The sequence below is a fragment of the Sceloporus occidentalis genome, unplaced genomic scaffold (assembly GCF_023333645.1).
Source record: "Sceloporus occidentalis isolate IW3139 unplaced genomic scaffold, rSceOcc1.0.p SCAF_47, whole genome shotgun sequence".
NCBI classification, from domain to species: Eukaryota; Metazoa; Chordata; class Lepidosauria; order Squamata; family Phrynosomatidae; genus Sceloporus; species Sceloporus occidentalis.
This window is the reverse complement of record NW_028317027.1, coordinates 2,209,605-2,230,013: the sequence shown is the minus strand read 5'-3', so window position 1 is coordinate 2,230,013 and position 20,409 is coordinate 2,209,605. Positions and strand designations below refer to the sequence as shown.

General features: G+C 39.7%; 1 protein-coding gene across 1 annotated transcript in view; it reads left to right on the top strand.

Moving 5' to 3' along the window:
• Positions 1–5,344: 5,344 nt before the first annotated feature.
• The window catches only part of LOC149289195 (alpha-1,3-mannosyl-glycoprotein 4-beta-N-acetylglucosaminyltransferase A-like), a 31,700-nt gene continuing 16,635 nt past the window's right edge, over positions 5,345–20,409 (top strand). Inside the window, exons 1-3 of the mRNA XM_089490923.1 lie at positions 5,345–5,438; positions 18,190–18,357; positions 20,191–20,331. Coding sequence (XP_089347049.1) covers positions 5,345–5,438; positions 18,190–18,357; positions 20,191–20,331 — 403 coding nt within the window. The remainder of the gene's footprint in view (positions 5,439–18,189; positions 18,358–20,190; positions 20,332–20,409) is intronic.

The following is a 20,409-nucleotide window of genomic DNA, read 5'->3' as shown; positions in this document are numbered from 1 at the left end:
TATGACGAGATCATGTGAGACTTCCTTTGTGGATGGCTCGCGTGTTGCTCCATTTATCTGTTGTCAGAGACTGATCAGCAGCCTCAGTAAAGTTTAAAAAATGATCAGTGATCATCACAATGGCTGCCTGCTACCATGCCATAAAAAGTAAAGCAAAAAAAAAGGGGTTGCCAGCTGGCACGCAAAACCATCCGATCCTTGCTTTCAGGGGATCAGACACTATGGCACAGCCAGTCACCTGCAAATTAAATCAATAATGAAAATCACAAAATAAAAAAACTACAGCCACATTTTATGATGTTTTTCTGCAGCTGTATGTAATCTGTGCAAACAATCCTAAAAAACATGGAAAGTTTGGTGAGAGAGAAAAAAAAAAAGCTCCTCGTGAAATATCCTGGCTTCTTGTCTCTCCAAAAATACATCATTTTATGGGGGTATTTTGAGCTGGAGGGCTGCTAAACAGTCCCAAATTGAGACATAGGCCTCACAAAACTGGAAAAGGGAACAGTCATGTTGTGCTCCGTAACTGACAGAACCCATAAAAAAACATTGCATGTGGGGTATTTCTGTTATCTGGAGATGCAGCTGAATATATTTTGGTGAGTTTCTTGCTGTTTCATGTAATCCGTGCAAACAATCCTAAGAAACAGGGAGTTTGGTGAAAAGCAACGGAAATTAATGTTATGGCTCCCTTTGCCAGGGATTGGTGACCAACTAGACGTATGGTAAGTGTCCAAAAGCTCCTAGTGAAATACTGGGATATCTTCTCTCCAAAAAATATATACTTTTATGGGGATATTTGAGCTGGTGGGCTGCTAAACAGTTCCAAATGAAACATGAAAAATAAAATTAGACAATTTCAAGAAAAGGCATGTTCCATTTTGTGACCCGTAACGTCCAAGACAATTTTGTGGTATTTTGAACTGCTTTGGGGACCATTTTCACAGTAAAATATTAGAAAAAAAATGTTTTTTCCAAAAAATTTCATTATTTGAATGTATTATTCATACTAAACGTCAAAACTATACATCTAAAAAAGGTATCAAGAGAAAGCCCTATCTGTCCTTGAAAAAACAATGTATAATTTGTGCGGGTGCACGAAAAATGGAGAATGGTGGTTAAGGAAACATATTGTACAAAATGTTGAAAAAGTATTTTGGGCACAAAACCCCCTTAGTAAAGAATTCACTCCTTAATTAATCATTATTTTCTCGGCAGTAGAGGTGAGAGCTGAGTGAAAATATTTTCTTACAAATGAAAGAATATTGTTGCTATAACCCAAACCCGTGTTGTAAAATAACACAACGTATAAGCGGTTGTTGAGCGCTGCTTAGTGATGTCCGGATCATGAACGAATCGTTCATTTGATCCGGTTCTTTTTAGTGATCCGGATGAATCGGTTCACTAGACTGAACGATTCATTTGTAGCGGTTCAGTCTGTGAATCATTCAGCTGTAACCTGATCCTAGAGCTGTGAGTCATCTGCAGAGCACTCAGACACAGACTCTGGGGTCATAGAGTCAGAGACTCGTTCAATGATTCAAATGATCCGAAGACTCCAATGATCCGAAGACTCCAATGATTCAAATGATTCGAATCTTACAGAGATTCGAATCATTCAGAGAATATTACTGATACCATACTTTTATAAATAAATACATTAATAATGTTCACACTGCCCCCAGGATTTAGATTCCCCTAAGTTTGCCCCCCTTTACCTGTAAGTGCACCTACAGTTAACTTTATTAAATTAATTAAATTAACCCTCAGTCATCAGCATAAAATTAACCCATATACCCTATCAACCATAACTGCCCCTGAAATTAACCGTAAAGATCCCATTAACCATAACAGCCCCTGAAATTAACCCTAAAGACCCCATTAACCATAACGGCCCCTGAAATTAACCTTAAATACTCCATTAACCATAACTGCCCCTAAATTAATTGCATGTACTCCAGATAAATTACCTCATAAATTGGTATGGTTGATGGGGTCTTTAGTGTTAATTTAGGGGCAGTTATGCTTAATGGGGTGTTTAGGGATAATTTAGGGGCAGTTATGCTTAATGGGGTCTTTAGTGTTAATTTAGGGGCCGTTATGCTTAATGAGGTGTTTAGGGTTAATTTGGGGGCAGTTATGCTTAATGGGGTCTTTAGTGTTAATTTAGGGGCCGTTATGCTTAATGAGGTGTTTAGGGTTAATTTGGGGGCAGTTATGCTTAATGGGGTCTTTAGTGTTAATTTAGGGGCAGTTATGCTTAATGAGGTGTTTAGGGTTAATTTTGGGGCAGTTATGCTTAATGGAGTCTTTAGTGTTAATTTAGGGGCAGTTATGCTTAATGAGGTGTTTAGGGTTAATTTTGGGGCAGTTATGCTTAATGGGGTGTTTAGGGTTAATTTAGGGGCAGTTATGCTTAATGGGGTCTTTAGTGTTAATTTAGGGGCAGTTATGCTTAATGGGGTGTTTAGGGTTAATTTAGGGGCAGTTATGCTTAATGGGGTCTTTAGTGTTAATTTAGGGGCAGTTATGCTTAATGGGGTGTTTAGGGTTAATTTGGGGGCAGTTATGCTTAATGGGGTGTTAAGGGTTAATTTTAGGGGCAGACATGGTTGATGGGGTGTTTAGGGTTAATTTAATGGTGAGGGTTAATTTAATTAATTTAATAAAATTAGCTTAAGGTGCAGTTGCAGGTAAAGGGGAATGTAAATCCTGGGGGCAGTGATTATTAATGTATTATTTATAACAGTATGGTAATATTATCTGACTGATTCGAATCCCAATGAAGGCAGAGAGTCGTTCAAAGATCCGGATCTTACAGTGATCCGGATCTTACAGTGATCCGGATCACTGTAAGATTCGGATCCCTGTAAGATCCGAATCTTTGAACGACTCTCTGCCTTCATTGACATCACTTCATAATGAAAGAGGCGGGGCCAATCGTTAGTGTGCCTGCACGGAGTTACTGGAAAACAGTAACTCCTGTGAGTCACACTGAGTGATCCGAAGATTCGGATCATGAATCGGATCATTTCAGTGAACGAATCGAAATGATCCGATTCGCTTTAATGATCCGAACTTCCCATCACTAGCGCTGCTGAGTAATGAACCAATCAGGATTATTACAGGAAACTATTCCCTGCTTTAACGCGCGTTACCGCCTGGACCAGTCTGGGACCGAGGACCAGTTTGAGCTTAACACGCCCCCGCAGGGCGGAGCCTCGCAATCCGCCACGCTCCCAGAGTCTCAAGCTAGCAAGTGAGCATCCCGCGTTTCTTAGTTACTGTCCCCGCCCCTACTAGCGTATGATTGGTGGGGAGGCGACAGGGGGTGCGGCGCGAAGGAGGTGTGTTCGTTATCCCTATAGGTGGGAGAACGGTGGAGAAGCAGCTGGACGGATTGTCGTACTGAGGGCAGCATTGCGCACGCAGCATGGGGCTTCTAGAATGGAACATCGATCTCTGCTCGGTGTCATAAGCTGGACAGAGGAAACCGGGAGTGCCGCCTTATTGAAGTTGTCAGACACCGAGTCGGGATCAGAGGATCATTGAACGGTACGAGCTGTGACTTCAGGAGGAAAGCTCCAGCATGGGATGGTGATCCCGACTGCCATGAAAGAGGCCAGTGAGGAGAGGACCCAGCATCTGTCTGTGCTAGATAGTCCAGCCTTCTGTGGCCCCGGGCAGCACTGATGCAGGGCGCCTAGGGGCATTTGCAGTGTGTAGAGAGAGTCAGGATCTGCTTCATGACCTGTCAGTCTTTCCAGTGCCCTGCACAGCATTCTGTGTCACTGCTCTGGCCCTGGGCTGCTCTGCGTGGGTTTCCTGTAGCTGCACAGAGAGGTTAGAGTGATGCATCATTCGTCCCCTGGTGTGACCTCGGAGGTGATGTGGGGATGGCTGACAAGCTCTGGTAGATGTGCTCATGTCAGTGGAACAATAGGCACTGAATGGGTTCACCTAAAGCCATCTGTGAAGGGCTGGAGAAAGCAATGAGTTGTTCAGACACTTGTAGGGTTGTAACACTGTTGGTGATGGTACTTTTGCAAGAACATGGTCTTAGAAGGATGCATAAGGGAGAGGATCCAGGGATCTATGGTTGTGCAGGAAAGAAAGCGATACGATGATACACAGCAAGTCAATCATATATTTTGTTTTTCACTGAATTATCAAACAAACAAAATGTTACTATCCCCATGAGAAACAAATAATAATATTGCCCTTTGGAACCTGTCCAGTGACAGCACATTATATAACTTTTAAATGGTGTGTGTGGGGGTATGTATAGGCTATAGATGGGTATCAACATTTTCTGCTCACTAAAATATTGGCTAATCGGGAATGGAGATGAGAATGTGATCTGATTGTACTCGAAAATCCATTCACTTCGGTGTTATTGAGCCAGCCCATATACGCTCCTCTAATGATGGCCATCTGCATTTAAAAGCTGGCCAGTAGTGACCTAGGGGACACTGTGCCGTCCTTTGGTCATCTGTTTGTTTGTGTTCTTGGTTCTGGAGAATATAATGGGTGTTGACGGTGTACTCTTTGCTCTATCCGCTGTGAATGCAATTATCTCTCTGTATCTCTGATTCTCATAATACTATAATCCCGAGCTGCTGGCTATACAATGTCTTGTATTCTCCTGCAGGGGCCTGTAGTGTTTTCTACTGCAAGGGAAGAGACGAAACAAGCACATCAGCACTATAGTGACATGAAGTGCTTTGACGGGCAGAAATCACGTGGAAACCTTAAGCTGATCTTAAACGAATTATTAGCTTTTGATGCAGATAGCATCTACCACGGCCATACCAAACCCCAACTGTACCTCTAATGTAGTTTTATGTGCAATGTATATATCTTACATACCAATTTATATGCACATCAGAGAACACGTAAGAATAGTTCTGGTGCAAATTGTTAAAAATGGAGCAATCATCAGGATCATTCCAGTGGTTGCTATGCTGATTGCTCCAGAAGTGTATTTGTTATATATACCCCCCCCCGTATTTTATTTTTCTGTTAGGCTTCTATAAGGCCATTTCTTACAAGATGTTTCCTATGTATTTTGATTATTCATTGAAGTGATCTCTTGGGAAACTACAGCATTTGGGTCACATCCTGTCTCTTTTTTGTTTTCTTGTATGGCAACAGGGTGAAGGGAAAGTAGCTGTGCACGAAGTATGAAGAGAAAGATCATGGTGGTTTGTGTAAATGTGGACGCCCAGCCTAATCGGCACCGATGTTGATCTGCCCGTAGCCTGACACAGGATTACAATTTGTATTTTTCCAGTATTAAAACTGAGAAAAGAGACTCCTTGAACCATTGTGATGGTGCAATGAAATGAGGCTCCGAAATGGAACTGTGGCCACTGCCCTCGCATTTATCACTTGTTTCCTCAGCCTGTCCTGGTACACGGCCTGGCAGAATGGCAAAGGTAAGTGAGTTGGCTGGAATACCCAATGCACCCAAGGCGAGAAAATGATCCCATGGTAGCAAACGCTAATACCAACAGGATAAAATAAAAGCTGGTGGAATGTTCTAACGTAAGACCGATCCTACAATAACCCATTACATTTGATGGTATTATAATAAAAATATTGGGACTAGGGACATTTTCTCCCCATGAATAACATTGATGCTTATGTCCTGAACTTAATAAATATGAAACATGGGGACATTCTCCAGAAGTTTAATATTGCGCCATGAACCTGTGACATACTAATTTACACAGTGTCAATAAAATATTGTACTCTTATTTTCCTTCTAAATGCCTTGCATTGTTACCTATCAATGAGTCGTTAAACCCCAGCCCGACATGCCATTAACCACACTCCCTAAAACAAACATGCTCCTCTCTGATCATCTGAAATGTTGGCCGGTATGAAAGGACCTTCTTTTTGGATACTCGAGCAGCACTTGTGTGACAACCCCCACAGGAAAGGAAAAGTAGACACCCTGAAACAAACCCCACCATGTTAATCTATTTTATAGTATGAGTGAGCTTTATTTCCCAACATATGGACTGACAGGTTGCTTGTACCTGCTCGACAGCTAATGTGCATGACAACTCCCAACATGCTTTGAGAGGGGGGTCTTTCTGTGAATAACACCCGTGCAGCCAGGATACACGGTATGCAATTTGCAACCTTCAGAAAAAAAGGCAAAATACCGTACATTTTCTGCAAAAGATGCCTGGCAGCTAAAAGAGAGAAAATTAGGTAGCAAAGAAAAACATTTCAGACCCTGAGGTTACATGGAAGGTAATTCCAGGTTAATTTCTGTCCATTTTAAGCTTATACTTATGTCTCTTGATGTATCATACCGAACAGGAACAAGGACCCGTGACAACCAGCCAGAAGTATGTATCCACTATAGGTTAAAAAGGAAGTTGGGTAGATTGAAATTACCGTAATTTACATACTCTTGAATTGGCACTCAATATTTATTTTTCATCCTTAGCATTTAATATATATATATATATATTTTTTTTAGCAAAAATTAAATTTTACCTTTTCTTCAATTTGTTGAGGGAAAAAGTTGAAATATTCAAAATGTACCATTGCAAGAAAAAAAAAACTGCAATATTTTTTGCGATGTTGTGCTACAAATAGCTCAGAAACGCTGAAGAGTCTCCTGGGGATCTTGCTACTGAGAATGAAGGAAACTATTATCATTATGCAAAAAACATACAGAACACCTAAACAGTCTGGTTCCAGTAACCACTTCACTGCTTTTGCGTATTGTGAGTCTGGTGAAAGACTGTTTTAGGCAAGGTTTCCACTTGGGTGTTTTTCCTGCGTTATTTTCTTGATGAAAAACGCCAGGAAAACTGCCACTGCATTTACCTGCGTTTTGGCGTTTTTTCTGGCATTTTAGCCTTTCTGTGGAAATTGCTTTTTTGACCTTAGGCAGTTTTGCCAGCCTTTACACGTTAGAATTGTCACCCAGCTAAAAGGGATTAGGATAAATGGCAAGTATCTGCCCCCTCCTGATAGGGAGTTCTACTTAAACACGCCCCGGCGGACCCTTTTGTCTCTTTTCTGTGGTTTGTAAGGCATGCTTTATTCCGAATATCTGCTCCTCTAGGAAGATTGGCCCCAAATCATGGTGCAAAGTGCAAGGGATACTCACTAGTTGAATAAGTTTGGACACATCAAAGACAATTCTGGGTGCCATGCTGCTAATAAATTACACAGAGACAGCACACAGTGTACAAGCAGATAAAAGTTTTACCACAGTACTGGGAAAATGGCAGCTCTTCCTGGATCCTGACCCTTTTTTGTAACTGTGGGAAAAAACGCCATACAAAACCCACATGGCTTTTTCATGGCGTTTTTCTCTCCCATAGACTTCTATAGGAGGAAAACGCCAAGATTTCCTTGCAGAAAACGCCAGAGTGTCAACATGCTGCGATTTTGAAAAACTGCCACAGAGCCCAAAAAAGCAGAAAAACGCCAAACAAAAAAACGCCAAGTGGATATGGCATTGTGCGATTTCCTATTGAAGAACAGCTAACATCTGGCCGCAGCGTTTTTTCACTAATAAAACGCCGTGTGGCTAAATTGGCGGTATTATGGGCGTTTTTGCAAAAAATAGCCAAGTGGAAACCTAGCCTCAGAGGGATAACATTTTTGGGGAGGGTGCTTAGTTGTCTGGGTTTTATTCACTAAATAGAGAGTTGTGGTTTAATCTCCTTTGATTCCCTATTGATTATGATTGCTCCAGCAGAGAGGCTGAAATGGCCCTGCATAGTTCATAATAACATGGATGAGGAGCATGCCTGGGAACTCTTCAGGTTTGACCCAGTGTCTCCGAGTCACTCTCCTCTTTCTCCGGGACAGGCCGGCATCGTTTAGCTCTGGGTAGCATAGTCGGGAACGATGAGCAGACTTTGATTTAACTCTATATTATACAGGGCTGGTCAAGACCCTCTTCTAGGAGAAAGTCACTAGACCTTCATAATGTGTGCTAAAGCCTAGAAGTGGAAAGAACATTTCGTCATTTAGTGAATAGCCCCTTCTGTGCAAAATTAGTACAACTGGGCAGTTCATGAAGAAGCTCTCTGAGGGATTGCCAAAGTTTCATTTGAAAGACCCAACAACGCATAAAGATTGAGGCAGTCAATAGAAAGATCTCTAGCATTACTCCAACAAATTGTACGTAATGAGAATCCCTCAATTTTCCTAACAGGTATGTTGACGTAATAGTGGTTAAAATTTAAAATCAGGGATATGTGTGCATTACAAAACCACCTGATGTGTACGTCAATGACTGACAGTCTCTTCAGTCATCCTCATGAATTTACTCTTCCCATTTGGTGGATCTGGGTGGTTCAGGTAGCCATAGCAGCTAGAACCTATGCAGCAGCCGGAGAACAAATCATTGAGAGCCTGTGAGTAAGTGTGGATAACGTGGAACGCTTTAGGCATCTAATCTCCATATTGAGCTCCTGCTTTTCATCCCAGCTCACCTTTTCTCATGAAGGTATTATTTATTTACTTTTAGCTATGGAAAAACTAAAGATCCTGTCTCCTTAAATGAAAATAGACTGAAATATAAATCTAATATCATCTAGGCCCCCTGATGAAGCCCCATTAGTGAGCGGCGTAACGTGTTAATGTTCATTATGCTGACCTTATAGAAAGGGCTATCGCTTCTGACTCCTGATGGAAAGAGATGACTAGTTGGGTCTTATTCCCAATATAAGGACTATTTCAAAGCAAATATTTTCCTCTGTTCAGCGTATGATTTTAGCACCCGTGAGTCCTACCTTAAGCTGGTTAAGGATGCTGTTGCCAATTATCGTTTGTTTTAAGGCTACAGCCTACATGAGGATATTAGGTGTTATTTAATAAAGGTTATATTTTATTCTATTTTCATTTAGGGAGATAGGATCTATGTTTCTATAGTTTTCTCTGTTTCCGTACCCTTTTTCTACCTTCATATTTACTACTTATGACACAATAATTCAAGATAGTGTATTTTGGTGGGTAAAGTTTATTTTTATGTATTAAACAGCTTTCTCCTTATGTGTAATTTACTGAAATTGCAGCAATTGCTAGCTCTGTTACTATGATGGCCAATATACTGTGTAGCTCCCTTTCCAGTGTAATCTGGTATGTATGATCCAGAAGGGCATGTGATTGGTGTATTAGAATTTCGGAGAGGACTTGGCACAAGAGTATTAATGGTATAATACGTAATTTTGAACATCATTGTTTATGCTTCTATGGCAGCTTTTATTAAGTGAAAGCCGAAGTGTTTTAAACATGTGGATTTTAAGGAACAAATATCTTACTTACCAAAGGAACTGATGTGGAACAGAAGCATATGATATTCAATGTTAATATAGCATTGTAGAGGTGATATTGATATTTGGATTAATCGACCATAGAATAGAAATGTAGAATTTCACAGCAGACAAGACCCATTCAGCCCATCTAGGCTGCCCATTTTTCCTGATGTCAACATCCTAATTAATACCTGGTGTCGTCTTGTTTAATTTCTCTTACTGTATTAATGTCTACCATTTCTGCTGGGAGGTTGTTCCATTTATCCGCCACCCTATCAGAAAGTAATACATGTTTACCTTATAGTTCTGGATAATGATCTCTTGTTCTAACATTTCTCTTGAAATAAACCTCCCTCCTCTGTGTTTTTGATGGCGTGAGGGAACGTTTGGCATCTTCATTTCCGGCAACAATTTGTTTTTTGATCTATTAGCCTTAGTCTTATGGGATGGGTCTTAGTGGCATGCAGGAGACAGTGGTACGAGTGCAGTGCCTTCTGTGTATTACATTGTTTTTTTTAACTGGGGTATGTGGAAATAGAAGATATCCAAATCTAGAGTATTCTTTCCTTGTTTGGTCTGGGACTAGCCCTGTCTTAGTTTTTGTTATGTAAGTTTAGAATTAGGAATTATTTCTCTATGCTGCTTCTTTTACCCAACACCCAGAGAAATTCCATGACAGGTCCACCTTAATGAATGGAGCATTTTGCAGCATACATGAGCAGTCATCGGATTATTCTCATCTGGGTTTTTTTGTCTAACTGCCATATATCTACACAGCTACATAAATAGCATGGCAGAATGTTATCTCCATAACTGCTCCCCCTCATTCTGCTTGATGCCCAACCTTTGGTATCTGTCCAGATGGTATTCTTGCTCATCTTCAGTATCATTGGGAAAGGCACATACCTCCCCCCGCCCTGAAAATCTCTGTGGACTTTCATACTTTTCAGTTCCATAAACATATAGCCAGTTAATACTTTATTATTTAGAGAAGACTCTGCCGCCTGTAGATATGTCTTTGGGCACATCCACAAGCCAGGGGTAGGGCACATCCACAAGCCAGGGGTAGGGCACATCCACAAGCCAGGGGTAGGGCACATTGTATTATAGACCCGGTTAAATGATAAGTGAGTGTATGGTTGCGAATGTTACTGTGTGAGCGACACAGTGTCTCGTAGAGACGGGTCGCATGATCCAGCAACATCAGCTAATGAAGCGTACTCAGCAGGCAGCTTAACAGCTAATTATATGACACTGAAAGTGTGTGATGAGTTAATTGACTGCTCAACGTTCTTTAACTATAGGTCGATAAAGGAAATGACACTGTTCTTTTTAATCACGTCAAACAGATTTTGAAGAGAACCGAGATAATTCAGTTTAGATATGTAGATATGCACTTTGCAGGGCCATATTACAAGAAGCTAAGCATATCAGGCAATGGTGTAAATGATACAAGCCCTGCGCCCTTCAGAACCTTCCTTTTTAATAGCCCTGCATGAAGTCTGGGGAGTGGGAGAAAAGGAGGGAGGGAAAGATAAATACCCAGAAATAACACATGCAGAGCTTTTCATCCGTAAAAGAGAAAGTCGCATGTGAACACTGAAAAGATGGAAAAGCAAGCAATTTACACAATTCTGCTATTACTGAGAAAAGAAAAGGTGCGCTTACTGACAGTGTGCTTGTCACCTTAAAACCACTCAACTGTATTAAAGTGGTGTAATAGTGGTGCTTCTTTACCCGTTTCCTTGCTAACCGTTATTTCTGCAAGTCCTAAAAGTCCAGGTTTATAGCGTGGTCCACACTACAGATAATCCTTGCACCAAGTCGTTGGCGAACGCAAAGATTTTTTCCGTGAGCTGTTAGTCCACGTGCTTTTATTATAAAGCTAATCTTTATTTTTTTTTTTTTCTTCTAATGGATTGGATACCTCAACTGCATTTTGCACTCACAATTCTTATGTTTCAATAAATAGATAAGCAAGTTGACCGAAACAGATTTATTTCTAGGCGTCATCGTGCGTTATCCTTCTGCAAGTTTACCCGTCATGCCCGTTTGATGATATACAATCCTCGTTCCAGCTGACAGGCCAGGTGCAGAGCTCTCGGTCAGAAGCTTGGATCCACAGAAATCTGGAAATGGACACAACAGATGCTCGTCTCTTGCAGTCTGTTTCTTTGCCTGTTTCACGCGTTGCTCTCTCTGCTTTGTCTGAGGTTCTCGTATGGGGTTTGCAGCTTCCCAGATTTTCCCTTTCGATCTGGAACCATGTTTTGTTTTGGCTTTTGCCTCCCCTTCCCCCAATATATACTTAAAATGAATTAAGACTTCAACATCTGGCTATTACATATGAATAGAGTACGAACCATCTCATGCTAAAATATCTGTTCCTAGATCACAATTTCTTCCACTCTAGGATATCCGTTACCTTTAACTCTTGTAACATTTAAAGGGTCTTTGTTCTTTGATTCAATACTTACATGCCTTGTTCTTATTCTGCCAGTAGTAAGTAGTCAAGATACGAGGCTGTATTTTAAATTCTTCCTTCTAGACATTCTTTCCGACCGTAATAGAGCTAAAGTAAGAATCACTATTTGAAGTGCTTTAGGTATGAGATCCCTCGCAGTATGGGTTGAGTGGGAAGGTCACTTAAAGGAGAAACCAGAAGGCATCAGCTCCCGTTACAGACAAACACAAATGGAAAGTTGTGTGATGACAGAATAACAGTTTAGTTACAGACTGAACTTTCCTAGCTACAAAGTGGTCCTTGGAGTCTTTGTTTTATAGTTGTCTTTTGGAGTATTTGTTTATTCAGGGTTTTGCGTGTGATAGAATAATTCTCTCACGTGATTGGAAAAAAATAGTTGCGTTCAGGAAAGAATATTGTCTCTGTACAACAATAACCCTTGGCTGTTCAAGATGTTAGTTGCTCAATATCAACTAGCCTCAATATAAAACATATCTTGGACCCACAATTTAGTCTTGGGCATAGCCGGACGCTGAGCTGGGGGGGCTTCTCCAGCAACAGACGTTGTTTGCCAGGAGCCCCCTGATTTAGGTCTACATTGCTGTGTATAGAGCACCAAAGGTTTAAACAGATTGAGATTGATAAAGTTCTTGGTAAAGCACTGAAATTAAATTAGACGTAAGGTAAATGCAAAAACGTGCAATGAAGTTACTTAGAAGTCCACCTACTGTTATAGAATAGGCCACCAGGACTATTTGAAGTGTGGACATTTAAAGTCCAGCAGGATGCCCCAGTGTGTAGATAATTCAACATTTATCTCACCCCAGATCGTGTGGGTTGCAATAGGTGGATAAAATTTATTTTTATGTAAAATCTTAGCTTGTATCTGCTAGTTTTTGTCTGGTACTCACCAAACTTCATAGATATGTCGCCCCCGGGTTACTGGCAGAGTGAAGGCGATTGCACTAGTAAGACTAGTTTGGAGTGAATTTTCTATTGGTTTGTGCTGTGATAGCTGCTGCCTTCTCGTTTACGCCTGGCAGTTAAATTCTAATAATGCTTTTATCCTTTAACATTTTTATCTCAATATAATACAGTATTCATCCTCCTACGATGTACTTTGCAAATTACTCAGGATTTGTGTAGCACATTCAATGAGCTTGCACAGCCTTTTTATGAAATAGCAGCCCAAATAATGATCCACTTCTCGTTCTGCACAGCATTTGAGTGCAAAATGTTATGGCGTACGCACCTCTCCTGAAGTCAAAGATCCTGTTGTGTGTTAATTATAAGGTATACTTTATCTGTTTTTCCCTGTCTATAGGGCTAGTGAATTAAACCCCTTGGCAGCCTTACATGCTAATGGTGTCTGGCAATAGTGCAAAGGTAATCTCTCACATCAGTATAATTCTGGAAATGATGCAAAAGGAAGCTGAGTATTGTTACTAAAAAGAAGCCTTCTTGATTAAATGTAGTTGATGTAGTATGCTGTAGCTGTTGTAATTTATCAGTTCATCTGTTTTTGCTGGGGGGTCCTGTGCACAGTCTGGTTCTCCTCTTTCTATCAAGTGGCTGTATAAGATCTGTTCTTGGATTCTTTATGTCACGTGAGGAGTATAATGGGCAACTGCAATATCTCAGGTTTCTTCTCCTCATTGTCCTCCCTTCAATCACATTATCCTCTCATAAACGTTCCCCCTCAACTCCTAGTAAATTGTAAACTCCCAAGAGGATGGCCCTCTTCTCCTTATGTACCATTATATCTTAAAATGTGTTAACATTATTGTCAGTTTGTACTGTAGTTTCTCCATTTTAGTGTTATTGTTAGTTTTCACGCTATAGTAAGAGTGTCATGGAATCTTCTGGTGCTCTATAAGAACATGTATTAACTCACAGCACTCAGGGGCTTGTACAAGTCACAACAATCATTAACGTAAGAACACTACTTACAGCGTTCAGATCCCTCGCACAACTCGCAGCGTTCACACAGAGTCCTACACAACTTCACAACTATCAACAATTGGCAACAGGAACTCACACAAGAACATAACTCACAGATTCAGATACATAAGCATACCTTGGAACGTCCCAGTGTAGGCTACTGAGAGCTCTTCTTTCCAAAGGGGGAGTGGCTTTGTGAAAGGGTGGGGATAGCCTTTTGGGTGGTGGGGAGGGAAAAGGGGGAGAAACTTATCCGTAGACCAAGGGAAGCAGAACTAAACACAGAGACTCTGGGTCAGACCAGTAGAGTACCCAGATAGACAGGCACTCACACAAGCATGCAACCCACATGACTTCATTAGCTATGGTGAAACTTTAGATAGACTTTTAGATTACTGAGCATGGGTGCCATGCATTCGCCTTAACATCAACCCAAGGTGGCATTTTTAAGGGTCATATGCGGCCAGCAGCCTTTGTGTTTGGCACCACATGAGATTTGTTTGATCTATGACCGATTTAATTAATTTTATCAGATACTTTTGGGAGGCTTGTTTGGGACATGCTGGGCTTCATGCATTGTTTCTTTAACATATCCTTGTAAACAATAAAATCCTGTTTATATATTAATGTTTCAAAATACACAGATTGGGATCTAGACCGTTACCATGAGTCATTTAAGAGGAAACATTTGAAAGCCCTTTTTCTTCTTGAAACAGAAACGTTAAATATTGTAATGTTTCTGTAGAACATTGGATTTTGAGTTTTTCATCAAACAACCATCTATTTTTAAAACAAAGTTCCTTTCCAAGTGGATTTTGTGAGTGTAGGAGGGAGTAGAAAGCCTTCTTTTGTGTGTAATAAGTCCAGCTGGATGAGTATGTATGTGATACCCTGTGCTGTCGTTTAGGCGAGCTGACTGCATTCTACAGTAAATACATTTCCTTCTAAGAGCGTGTGTTTTCATACTTGAAATACAAACATGCCAGAATTTTACATGAATCAATCTATTGATGCAAGTTGAATAATGTCTTCCTTTCAGCCTTATGTTTTCATAAGAAGAACTGTAGTGCTTTACAAAAAAAAAAATGATTTCTTTCAACTGCTTAATCTTCATGCCTTTAATAGGGGTTGTATTTTAACTTGTAAAACAGAAAAAAAACACCTTCCATTCACATTTCCAGTAAAGTAGTCCTCTCTCTCTCTCTGTGTGCCATAGCCAGGGTACCCCATTTTTGGCTGGATGTCTCATGTCAAGGTAATGGAAATTAAAAGAAAACATGTATGTTTTTTTTTTACTTGCCACAACCTAATACTGATTAAATAATGCTATTTTCTTGGCTTCTGGCATTGCTCTTCTGTTGTAGCCCTATTTTCATGCTAAATTCACATAATTTATTATAAATAGTGTTTATTGTTTTATATAGCACCATCATATTCCATAGAGTCCTTTTTTACATGAAGGCCAGTGCATTTTACTGCATGCAAATTGGCAGTAAGTTTCTAGCGTTAGGAAATGAGACTTGTGTCTTGTTTAACTCCTCCCCCAGCCGCATCTACTACAACCAGGAAGCATTCGTCAGTATACTTATGCACATGCAGCTAATCGCGTGTGTGTGGTATCTAAAAACTGATGGTTTTTCTTGCGTACATGTCATTTGCTACTGCCACTGGGGTCTATTCACTATTTCAGGAAGAAATGAGACACCTGCCAATATTGGTTCTTTAATAACAGTATATTATTTATTAGCTGTTCATATGGTATAGCAACATTTTTTTTTTTTACGTTTCTGCCGTCAGTGATGCTGGAATTGTACAGAACCATAGGACTCTCTTTAAAATTAAGCTTACCATTGCTTTTTATAATGGCAGATCAATGTCCATTGTTAAAGACTCTTTGAGCCAGGTCACGGTACCAACTTTGTAATGGAAGGTTTTCTCGGTTACGTCTTTGGTAGAGGTAGATGCCGTGTCAGAGCTGGGAAATACAAATCCAAAGAAATTAGAAACGTAAATAATAAAAATAACACAAGTAACATTGTTTTTTTTTAATCTTGGTTTCTGCTGAAATTAGCTCATCTTAGATAGCAAAACAGGTTGTAGCTTTAATGAATGGGCTGCTTCACTGGGCATGGGATATCATTAACATACACAGCACTTAGGGTCCAGGTTAATATGGATTAGGCAGGAGACATCAAGATCAAGTTTTAGAGTTGAGTGAATAAAGGGTGCCTCACAAACTACAGAAAAAAAACTAAGTGAAAATAATGATGAATTATAACATAATTTAGCCTTTTCTGTGTTATTGTGTGTTAGTGTTGGCGGAATGGGTTACAGATCCATACCACCTCTGTAGTCCACTTGTAAATTTATTGTCCTAAAGGCCACCCTTCAATACCCTTTTCCTTCTTTATACTTCACTTGTTCTCTAAACTAAATAAAATAACTAAATAAATAATCAGATTTTATGCTGTCTCTTCTAGTTCAAATAAAGCTTGTTGGGAGACCTTTAACTGTGGGAAATCAAGCTCAAAATCCTATTTTCCACACTGCAGATCTGTTTATTTTAGGCGACAGCAGGCCTGTATATCTTTTTTATTTCTTTATTTTCCTGATCGCTGAGGACAAACTCATAGGTTTATTTATTGCAATTTTGGCAGCTGAACCCAGATCAACTTAGAATATGTACGGGACTTGATTTTAAAATAAAATTCAAGTGTAAATGTGAAAACAATGGGGGGACACTACATTAATACAAATAACATACATTTTATGGTTCTATATAGTTAACAGATCCAATTAATATAGTTTACAGACTAACATATGCAATTGATATGTGTTGCCTTATGTTTATTACATTAGGAGCAGCAACACGAACATCCTGTTCTCCGGATCAGTTTTATTCCTCTTCTTAGGTGTTAAGTGGTTGCATTGGAATGATTGTACCAGTTTGGGCTCATGATTATGGCAAAGTACCGGTAATCCCTTCCTTATCTTTCAGAGGGTCCTCTTGTAAACAAATGGGTGATTTTTGGATATGTTAGAGGTGTTTGTAGAGTCTGACTGTATAATTTATAATACACTATGTGCTTTGGAAAAAGTCTCAGGTCTTGTTATTCCAGCATAAATAATCCACTGAAAATCAGATTGTCCTCTTTATTTTGGGGAAACAATTGTATTCAGACAGGTTGTATCTGGTTTCACCAACATAAAAAAAAACTTCAAGCACATGGAGACTTCAGGTCAAACCCTGAGGGTCCCCGGGTATAATAAAACTTCACCAGCCAGGTGACTAAACACACAGACTACTTGAGAGCGACATGATATCATATTGACGTCTAGCACCCCAATTAGTACCTGAACACCCCCTTACACACACCACAGTTCACAAAAATCCCCATGTTATACAGCTGATTGTATTCTTCTGAATCGTGACCAATGGAGCTTTATCATTGGGGTCTTTAAAAGAAAAAAAAGCTGCTCAGCAATTTGTAATATTGCCCACTATGATTGTTTGGGATAAGCAGTACACTTGGATTTTTTTACATTATTTTTTACTTAGTGTGTTGTCATTACTATTTCCTTTCCCATAACCAAATGTTGAGTGTTATTATTTAATAGTCACATAATCATTAAATTTCTAGGTGCACAAAGCAGTGTTCCCTCTAAGCTGTGCGCTTGTGCACGCGCACATAGCTTTTTTAGAGAGCGCACATGTCCAAAAATTGTGCGCACAACAGTTTTTCCCCAAAAAAGAAAAAAATTATAATTTTTTGGAAACTTTATGCGGTGCGGATATTGTGCGCACAAAATTTTTGCTCTGTGAAACTTTTTGCACAAGAGAAATTTTCTGCGCACGCCAACTAAGAAAAATTAGATGGAACATTGGCACAAAGGTATCCAGAAAGATTTTATTTTCCAATCTAAGGATCGACTTAGATCAGCATTTTACTTTCTTGAGCAATGGGCAAAGCTGTATTATTAAAGAGTTCTATTACAGTTGTGCTTAACAACTCTACACAACCAGTTGAACCTGTAGGTTGTTTCATTAGATAGGAGATCTGCTAGAGTAATTATAGTTATTGTTGCAGAGGTAAAGAACGCCAGGAAAAAAGTTACTCAATTAAACCTAATTATGGAGAGTATAATTTCTGTGATACACCAGCAAGCATTTACACACACACACATATACACCATGGGGCAACTTGTTGATCAAGGCCCCCTTTGTAAAGCTTTTATTTAATGAGCTAAAACTCCTGTTTTTACAACACGTTTTCGTGCTTGGAAAATAAACCAGTGGTTGAGAATTTTCCACATGATGAGGTGTCATCAATCGAAAAATTTAATAGAACGCGTAGCAAGTGTGGGAATCAAAGAAAGAACTAAAATTCAACCTTGCGGTTCTAGTTGCTATAATTCATGGGGACTTGTAGATCCTTTTTTTTTTTTGCGAATTGTCCATTACTTTTTTTTTTTTTTCCTTTCATGCAGAGAAGTTGATTGCATACCAGCGGGAATTTCATGCTTTGAAAGAACGCCTACGTATTGCGGAACATAGAACCCTGCAACGTTCCGCTGAACTTCATGCAATTCTGGAGCAGTTCCGGAAAGCGGTATCTGAGGCAAACGGAAGCAGAGATGCACTAAGTAATTTTTCCGGTAAAATAAAAGACTGAGCGTGGGCGGCTGATACGATGACCTAGCGTCTTCAGCGCTTTATGTGGTATTTACCTTAGTGAGGTCAAAGAGTTCCTGACTAGACACTGTTATCTCACTACAGTCTGATAAGAAAAGGCCCCAAACCTGCTTTGTGGTTGGTCTCAATGATATACATGCAGGCCCTATGGCCTGTGGTACATGCTTTGCTTACCGCGCAGCATGGAGCAGGTAAAATTGAATTTAATGGCATTTCGTTCTGTAGCATAGCAACCTACAGAGCCTGCGCACAATAGAGCTGTGTACAGGGTTTTTTTTATTATTAAAAGAATAGCGTACTATTTTCCCAGCTGTATCCGAGTGACCAAATTATCATTGTGGTCTGTGACTTCTTTTGAAAGAAATAAGGAGCGTGTTGAAATTCTGAATAGGGAATATGCTGCGAAAAGGATGTAGTCACTCTGCACATGTTGGATTATACACAGGCCGGTGGTTTTGTTGTGATGCACAGGAGAAATTCCCTATAGGCATATACAAATATAGAGCACAGTACATGTTAAGTCTTTTTCCTTACACAGGGTTTAGTTTTATTACTGAGTGGGGAAGGGGGGGTGTTCAATTCATGTAGCTATCCGATAAAGTAATCCACCAAGATTATATTAGAAAACATTTTTTGATGTACTACAGTCGGATGTTTTTGAGCCTTAAAGAAGTTTCTTCTTGCAGAAAGGTAAAGTTTGTTAGATTTTGCAACAACTTTTATTCAGAAAATATATATTGTATTATTATTATTAATTGTTTTATTCGTTAAAGTAAGAGTCAACCGGAGAGTCTGCTGGAGAGTTGTGTTTCCCAGCTCATTGACTTCACTATACATTATGAAGGTCCAACCTCTAAGCCTTTGCTACAAGAAGATCTTGGCTGTCCTTGTATAATGTAATCGGCAAGATTTCTTTAAAATCTCCTTATACTCACCCTTTTTGCTGAAGAAACTTGCTAGTTGGCCCCTTGGTAAATAATAGTGGATTGAGTTAAAACCAAATCCCCTTTTGCAAAAAAAAGGCCTTCATATAGACCAAAAAGTTTTTCTCCAACAGCAGAAGTGAAACTGAGAAACTGAATGTTAATAGAGGGTATTCAGAAGCGACTTATAGAAGTGTTTGAGTGATATAAATATTCTAAATGTTTGATCTGAGGGGATTCCTCCGTCAGCAAGTTGTCATAGGATTTTCATGTGACAAGTTGCCAGTACTTCCCTGTTGTACAAGATACTAACAATATATTATTATATATAAATATTGTGGCCTTTAGATATTAATGAATTTATGATCCTACTATACTTGTGACTGGACTCACAATCACAACATGGTTTGGATGTTTTCAGGTAACAAGGCAGCTGATGATAACATCAAGTAATAAGTGGTCTATAAAAGAGACAGTTGGAAGAATGCATACTAAAGTACTCAGAAGATGCAGCCCTGCTGTTGAAGATGTCCTCCTTCTTCATGATCTGACTATTCTTGCAACTGATTGGCTACTTAAAGCAGCCAATAAGTGGCAGTCAAGTACTCCCAACTAAATTAGTGGAATAATTGAGAGGTCCTGTGCTCATAGAATACTTTAATATTTATTCTTCCTTAGTGAGGCTGTCAGACACAGTAAACTTCTTATAGAAAAGCTGACTTCATTGTCAAATCGATGAGATGAAACATCCCAAACTCCTGCAAATGTCTGGTTTAGTGAATACACCTCTCTGACTTACAAAGCCCTAACGCATGGGTGTCATACAGTACTTGCCATGTCTATACTGAACTCTGTATTGTTACTCCCTTGCAGATGAAACTCAGAAATTATTAAAGGATTTAACTAGCAGAAAAGCTCTACAAGTGCCAAACATATATTACCACATGCCTCACTTATTAAATCACGATGGGAGTCTTCAACCTGCTGTGCAGGTTGGCCTTGGAAGAACAGGAGGTAAGTCCTCAGTGATACACCTGGTATTCTTTATGCAAGGGTTTCCAAATCCTTGGAAATCCAAAACAATTTAGCCTT